At 44.0% G+C, this 8314-nt stretch overlaps 1 protein-coding gene across 1 annotated transcript; it reads left to right on the forward strand.

Annotated features, from left to right (window-relative positions):
• The first annotated feature begins 321 nt into the window (after positions 1 to 321).
• LOC127926315 (homeobox protein HMX1-like) lies at positions 322 to 6853 on the forward strand. Its single transcript, XM_052511740.1, has 2 exons — positions 322 to 975; positions 6156 to 6853. The coding sequence occupies exons 1-2, from the start codon at positions 618 to 620 to the stop codon at positions 6782 to 6784; spliced, it is 987 nt and encodes a 328-aa protein (XP_052367700.1). The 5' UTR covers positions 322 to 617; the 3' UTR covers positions 6785 to 6853.
• The last annotated feature ends 1461 nt before the right edge of the window (positions 6854 to 8314 follow it).

The raw sequence follows: 8314 nt of genomic DNA on the forward strand, positions 1-8314 counted from the left end.
CCAGGTGGTGCACGCGGGCACACACGCGCGCCTGCAGCAGTAGCTGAGGGAGGCGAGAGGCGAGTCCCCGTCAGACAGAGTAATTGTCGGTTCCGTACCAAATGGTTCCCTATTCCTTTTATAGTGCTTACCTTTGACCAGGGTCTGTAGGGCTAGGGTCAAAAGTAGTGCACTGTGTAAGGGATAGAGTGCCATTTGCGACGGAAACCTCGCTCTCCTCTCCTGGAGTCATCCCATTTGATATTGTGGCTTGTCCAATCAGCGGATACCCTCCGCTCGTCAACCGTTTGTCTTGACTCGCTTCCCCGCTGTAGGCTACAACCTCTCCGGTTTCTGCTCGGTGCTGTGCTGGCGCCACGGAGCTCCAGGGCCGCCCTGGTAACGATTTCCACGTTTCGGTGATGAGGATTTATCATTTCTAAACAGGGGAGAATGGAGAAACCCGGTTGAGATGGTGCTTTTATTAAGATCCGACCGGGACACACATCAACAACAACGAAAATAACAGTTTTGTTGTGCGGAGTAACAGAACACACGTGCTCGTCGTCACCGGCGCAGGAGGATTGTTTTGTTTGAGTGGCCAGGGATTTGCATATGTTTTTTCATTTAAAAACATCATGCACGACAAGGCGACAGACACTCAGGCTTCGACACCGTCAAAAGTCTCCTCGTTTTACATCGAAAACCTACTCGGCTCGAGGAAGAATGGAGAGTCAACGTATATCAACGGACAGGTCAACTACAACAACAACAGCCAGTATAGTAGCAGGACCGCGGAGGAGAGTATGGAGCGGAATGAGATGGTCTACCCATCTAGCCGAGTCTTAGCGGGACATCCCAGCCAAGTGGCCGGTCAAGTGGCAGCCTGCTCCGGCCTCGGCGCCGAGGGTTCCCCCCGGAGAGACTCGCAGTTAGAACGGAACAGAGGAGCCGCAGCCGTTAACGTCAAACCACTCAGTCTCAAAAGGTCCAACAGTAAGTTGCCTATATCTTTATTTTATTGGATAAATTGTTGTGTTTAATTGTTTTTTTTTTAACGGCATAATCGAATCTACTGTATGAGATCCATTGTAAATAAAATGTCCACAAGAGCCATCGTTTAATTTTTTTAAATGTATTTATTTATTTATTTATCCATCATTTTACCAGGTAAGTTGACTGAGAACATGTTCTCATTTGCAGCAACGACCTGGGGAATAGTTACAGGGGAGAGGAGGGGGATGAATGAGCCAATTGGAAGCTGAGTGACTGTATGGGCAATACAGTAATCTGTCTGTATTCCGTTAGATAAATATTCCTATAATTATCTTTGACTGCATGATCGAAGCTGGTCGGATAGTCTATATTGTGAAGATAAGAAACAGCTTCTCATTGCGATCGAAGGGTTTGAATGGCCCAGTCATATTAGGCTATAACAACACGAGGTTTTAGGCCTGTAGTCGACATCTAGGGCCAAGAACATCTCACAATAACCTTTGTTTAATCAGTCCCATTGAGGTAAAAACAAAAATATTTTTTTTTACCAGGGAGACCTGTCAAGGAGGTTTAACCACATGTTACGCCGACATGTGGTATATATTACGTCTATATCGTGTGTCGTGATAGTCCTATCGCGCATCATGACTAAGCCTATATCTCTAATTACGCACACTGCCTGTCACTATAGGTCGGGAACGCAAATGGCACCCTATTCCCTATACGGTGCACTACTTTAGAAAAGAGCCCAATGTGCCCCTATCAGCTCTATTTAAAAAATATATATATATTAAATTCTCACCTTTATTTAACCAGGAAGGCCAGTTGAGAACAAGTTCTCATTTACAACTGCGACCTGATCTGTTACGTTAGACCAAACTCGGTGCCATAGGCCCTGGTCTAAAGTAGTACCACTATATAGGGAATAGGGCTCTGGTCTAGAGTAGTGCACTATATATGGAATCGGGTGCCATATTGGGATTGTCTGGTCCTGTCTGGTCAGCCAGTCTACTGATAGAGGGAAGTGTCCCCTGGTCCTGTCTGGTCAGCCAGTCTACTGATAGAGGGAAGTGTCCCCTGGTCCTGTCTGGTCAGCCAGTCTACTGATAGAGGGAAGTGTCCCCTGGTCCTGTCTGGTCAGCCTGTCTACTGATAGAGGGAAGTGTCCCCAGGTCCTGTCTGATCAGCCAGTCTACTGATAGAGGGAAGTGTCCCCTGGTCCTGTCTGGTCAGCCAGTCTACTGATAGAGGGAGTGTCCTCTGGAGGGTCAACGAGGCCCCCTGCTTGCTTCACTTGGTAAAACTAACAGAAGTCAGTGAGCTCATGAGGGAGTCCCCTGGTCCTGTCTGGTCAGCCAGTCTCTCTTTCTCCTCTCTCTCTCTTTCTCTCTCTCTCTGATCTCTCTCTCTCTTCTCTCTCTCTCTTCTCTCTTTTCTCTTTTCTCTCTTTTCTCTCTCTCTCTTTTCTCTCTCTCTCTTTTCTCTCTTTTCTCTTTTCTCTCTCTCTTTTCTCTCTTTCTCTCTCTTTTTCTCTCTCTCTCTCTGCAGCCATTCCAAACTCATTAAAGGCTCAAGAGTGCAATTAGTTTGTCCGAGTGGATGACCCCAGGGAACAGGGGTCTTGGTCTCTTCAGAACAGCCGTACAGGCACAGGGTTATATCCCATGGAACCCTATTCCCTGTACTTTGGAGTCCTATGGCCCTGGTCTAAAATAATGCATCACTAGTAATGGTCACTAGTAGTTCACTAGATAGGGAATAGGGCTCTGGTCACTAGTAGTTCACTATATAGGGAATAGGGCCCTGGTCTAAAATAATGCACTATATATAGGGAATAGGGCCCTGGTCTAAAATAATGCACTATATAGGGAATAGGGCCCTGGTCTAAAATAATGCACTAGATAGGGAATAGGGCCCTGGTCTAAAATAATGCACTAGATAGGGAATAGGGCCCTGGTCTAAAATAATGCACTAGATAGGGAATAGGGCCCTGGTCTAAAATAATGCACTAGATAGGGAATAGGGCCCTGGTCTAAAATAATGCACTATATAGGGAATAGGGCCCTGGTCTAAAATAATGCACTATATAGGAATAAGGCCCTGGTCTAAAATAATGCACTAGATAGGGAATAGGGCCCTGGTCTAAAATAATGCACTAGATAGGAATAGGGCCCCTGGTCTAAAATAATGCACTATATAGGGAATAGGGCTCTGGTCACTAGTAGTGCCACTATATAGGGAATAGGGCTCTGGTCTATTGTAGTTCACTATATAGGGAATAGGGCTCTGGTCTATTGTAGTTCACTATATAGGGAATAGGGCTCTGGTCTGTAGTAGTGCCACTATATAGGGAATAGGGCTCTGGTCTATTGTAGTTCACTATATAGGAATAGGGCTCTGGTCACTAGTAGTTCACTATATAGGGAATAGGGCTCTGGTCACTAGTAGTTCACTATATAGGGAATAGGGCTCTGGTCACTAGTAGTTCACTATATAGGAATAGGGCTCTGGTCACTAGTAGTTCACTATATAGGGAATAGGGCTCTGGTCACTAGTAGTTCACTATATAGGGAATAGGGCTCTGGTCTAGAGTAGTTCACTATATAGGAATAGGGCCCTGGTCACTAGTAGTTCACTATATAGGGAATAGGGCTCTGGTCACTAGTAGTTCACTATATAGGAATAGGGCTCTGGTCACTAGTAGTTCACTATATAGGGAATAGGGCTCTGGTCACTAGTAGTTCACTATATAGGAATAGGGCCCTGGTCACTAGTAGTTCACTATATAGGAATAGGGCTCTGGTCACTAGTAGTTCACTATATAGGGAATAGGGCTCTGGTCACTAGTAGTTCACTATATAGGAATAGGGCCCTAGGTCAAGTAGTGCACTATATAGGGAATAGGGCCCTAGGTCAGAAGTAGTTCACTATATAGGAATAGGGCCCTAGGTCAGAAGTAGTTCACTATATAGGGAATAGGGCTCTGGTCACTAGTAGTTCACTATATAGGGAATAGGGCCCTAGGTCAGAAGTAGTTCACTATATAGGGAATAGGGCTCTGGTCAGAAGTAGTTCACTATATAGGGAATAGGGCTCTAGGTCACTAGTAGTTCACTATATAGGGAATAGGGCTCTGGTCACTAGTAGTTCACTATATAGGGAATAGGGCCCTAGGTCAGAAGTAGTGCACTATATAGGGAGTAGGGCCCTAGGTCAGAAGTAGTTCACTATATAGGGAATAGGGCCCTAGGTCAGAAGTAGTTCACTATATAGGGAATAGGGCCTAGGTCAGAAGTAGTTCACTATATAGGGAATAGGGCCCTAGGTCAGAAGTAGTTCACTATATAGGAATAGGGCTCTGGTCACTAGTAGTTCACTATATAGGGAATAGGGCCCTAGGTCACTAGTAGTTCACTATATAGGAATAGGGCTCAGGTCAGAAGTAGTTCACTATATAGGAATAGGGCCCTAGGTCAGAAGTAGTTCACTATATAGGAATAGGGCTCTGGTCTATAGTAGTTCACTATATAGGGAATAGGGCCCTGGTCACTAGTAGTTCACTATATAGGAATAGGGCTCTGGTCACTAGTAGTTCACTATATAGGAATAGGGCTCTGGTCACTAGTAGTTCACTATATAGGGAATAGGGCTCTGGTCACTAGTAGTTCACTATATAGGGAATAGGGCTCTGGTCTATAGTAGTTCACTATATAGGGAATAGGGCTCTGGTCACTAGTAGTTCACTATATAGGGAATAGGGCCCTAGGTCAGAAGTAGTTCACTATATAGTGAATAGGGCCCTAGGTCAGAAGTAGTTCACTATATAGGAATAGGGCTCTGGTCACTAGTAGTTCACTATATAGGGAATAGGGCCCTAGGTCAGAAGTAGTTCACTATATAGGGAATAGGGCCCTAGGTCAGAAGTAGTTCACTATATAGGAATAGGGCTCTGGTCACTAGTAGTTCACTATATAGGGAATAGGGCCCTAGGTCAGAAGTAGTTCACTATATAGGGAATAGGGCCCTAGGTCAGAAGTAGTTCACTATATAGGGAATAGGGCTCTGGTCTATAGTAGTTCACTATATAGGGAATAGGGCCCTGGTCACTAGTAGTTCACTATATAGGGAATAGGGCTCTGGTCACTAGTAGTTCACTATATAGGGAATAGGGCTCTGGTCACTAGTAGTTCACTATATAGGGAATAGGGCTCTGGTCACTAGTAGTTCACTATATAGGGAATAGGGCTCTGGTCACTAGTAGTTCACTATATAGGGAATAGGGCTCTGGTCTATAGTAGTTCACTATATAGGGAATAGGGCTCTGGTCACTAGTAGTTCACTATATAGGGAATAGGGCTCTGGTCACTAGTAGTTCACTATATAGGGAATAGGGCTCTGGTCACTAGTAGTTCACTATATAGGGAATAGGGCTCTGGTCACTAGTAGTTCACTATATAGGGAATAGGGCCCTAGGTCAGAAGTAGTGCACTATATAGGGAATAGGGCCCTAGCTCAGAAGTAGTTCACTATATAGGGAATAGGGCTCTGGTCACTAGTAGTTCACTATATAGGGAATAGGGCCTAGGTCAGAAGTAGTTCACTATATAGGGAATAGGGCCCTAGGTCAGAAGTAGTTCACTATATAGGGAATAGGGCTCTGGTCACTAGTAGTTCACTATATAGGGAATAGGGCCCTAGGTCAGAAGTAGTTCACTATATAGGGAATAGGGCCCTAGGTCAGAAGTAGTTCACTATATAGGGAATAGGGCTCTGGTCACTAGTAGTTCACTATATAGGGAATAGGGCCCTAGGTCAGAAGTAGTTCACTATTTAGGGAATAGGGCCCTAGGTCAGAAGTAGGTTACCTCCATCATATTATCTCTCCATCAGTTCTCTCCATCAGTTACCTCTCCATCAGTTCTCTTCATCAGTTCTCTTCATCAGTTCTCTCCATCAGTTCTCTCCATCATATTATCTCTTCATCAGTTCTCTCTCCATCAGGTATCTCTCTGTCAGTTATCTCTGTATCAATTATCTTTCCATTACTCCTATATTTTACCCCTTTGTTTTTATGGCCAACTTCTGTTCCTCATCAACAGCCTATTGAAATCATTCAGACGTTGATGCCATGTGTCCCTATTCGATTCACATTTAATTCATGTTGTATTTTTTCCCCACAGATCCCAACGAGGACAGTAGATGCTCAGATGACCGTTGCTGCTCCCACTCAGCCAGCGACCGAGACTCCGTCTCTTCCGCCGTGTCAGAAGAACCCACTGAAGGCAGCGACAAAACGGGACGGAAAACGGCAGACAGCAGCCTGACCGACGACAACGACGAGACGCAGAACGCCTTTGACGATCAGTCGGACCCGGAAGCCCCTCTGGACCCGAGCTCTGTCCGGAAGAAGAAAACTAGAACCGTTTTCAGTCGGAGTCAGGTGTTTCAGTTGGAGTCGACGTTCGATATGAAACGGTACCTGAGCAGTTCTGAACGGGCAGGTATCGCGGCCTCTCTCCAGCTGACGGAAACGCAGGTGAAAATCTGGTTCCAGAATCGACGGAACAAATGGAAGAGACAGATGGCCGCGGATCAAGAGACCGTAAACGTTTCCCACTCGTCCCAACGGATAGTCCGAGTTCCGATTCTATATCACGAAAGCTCCACGCCCTCGACGTTGGGTTTCAACGTCAACGTGTCCCAGGTCTCCCCTCCGTTGATGAGTTTCTCGAACCCTGTTAACTATCCCATCTCCTCCTTTGCGCACTCCATGCGTTTACTACGCTCGCAAATGACCGGGTTGGTGTAAAGACCGTTACCGAGCTTTCACTGCTTTTTTTGTTCACGTCATGTTGTTTAAATTTAAATTGTACCTTTATTTAACCTTTATTTGGCCCGTCATAGGCTACTATAACCAGGTCGCAGTTGTAAATGAGAACTTGTTCTCAACTGGCCTACCTGGTTAAATAAAGGTGAAATACAAAATAAATAAAACTATGATAATATGTTATTTATTTACAACACAAGTAGACGTTTAATTCAGAGGATCCACGGACCCACTAAAGTAGCCTCTCTTATAATCCGAACTAATAGGATTATAGCTTATAAATATTTATATTTATAACTATTTATATTTAACAACGCTTTTACTTCGTTGTCATAAATATGTATTTCTTATTATTACACGTTCAATAGCCTCTGCCTGTACGTGGGAGCCGCCATTCATTCGGGAGAAGGATACTTGAGATAACGTCCGAGGGCAACACATATTTAGGAGTAAAACAACACAATGCTAACTATATTCATCACAACCACATCCCCATCGAAGACGATAGACGTTTTGCTTTTGGGAGAACGTGTGGCCGTGGGGGTTTCCTGGGTAAAATAACGTACACGAATTCAAATTCCTTCTGCTGTGGTTTTATCTGTAAAATGGACAAAAACAATAATATGGTCACGATCATCATCTCAACAAACAATACAATAGAAGGTTCTAACTTTATTCCGGACAATAAACAGTCATCAATATAACGCTCAATATCATATGGATAACAGTAGCCTACCCTAAACACAGTCTAGGTCTATATGAATAAGTGGCGCGGCGGTCTAAGGCACTGCATCTCAGTGCTTACAGGCGTCACTAAAAACATCCTGGTTCGAAACTAGGCTGTATTACCTTTACCTTTATTTTACCTTTATTTAACCTTTATTTAACCTTTATTTAACTAGGCAAGTCAGTTTAAGAACATGTTCTTATTTTCAATGACGGCCTGGGAACAGTGGGGTTAACTGCCTGTTCAGGGGCAGAACGACAGATTTGTACCTTGTCAGCTCGGGGGTTTGAACTCGCAACCTTCCGGTTACTAGTCCAACGCTCTAACCAGACGTCATTAATTTATTCAATTATTGAAGATAGCGATTCGTGCAAATAACAATAACTACAATGGCCGCGGAAAACTATACAAGTAAAAGAGTTTGAAGACATGGCCTTTAGACTTACAATTGATCGCGGTGTTTTTTTTTTTAATGTTATAACTATGTACTATTTTAAATATCTACTTTTATTATATTATCGCCACACTTAGATAATGATAGTGTTTGTGCGGGTCCACATTGCTATGTTTTTTTAATATACACATTTATTTGTGCAAAGACTTTTATACTCAAAGCCAGTTTCTAACGTCACTTTTTTTCTCCACAATATAGCTCTAAATAAACGAATCACAAGATATGAGTGATGTGTGTGTGTGTGTCTGCTGTTGTCCTGTGTATCCTCCGGCAACGTGCTTCGGGGTCAATTTTGGAGCAATTTCGACTAACGTCCAGAGTTGAACCTGCA

This window comes from Oncorhynchus keta, unplaced genomic scaffold (genome assembly GCF_023373465.1).
Source record: "Oncorhynchus keta strain PuntledgeMale-10-30-2019 unplaced genomic scaffold, Oket_V2 Un_contig_7407_pilon_pilon, whole genome shotgun sequence".
Classification (NCBI taxonomy): Eukaryota; Metazoa; Chordata; class Actinopteri; order Salmoniformes; family Salmonidae; genus Oncorhynchus; species Oncorhynchus keta.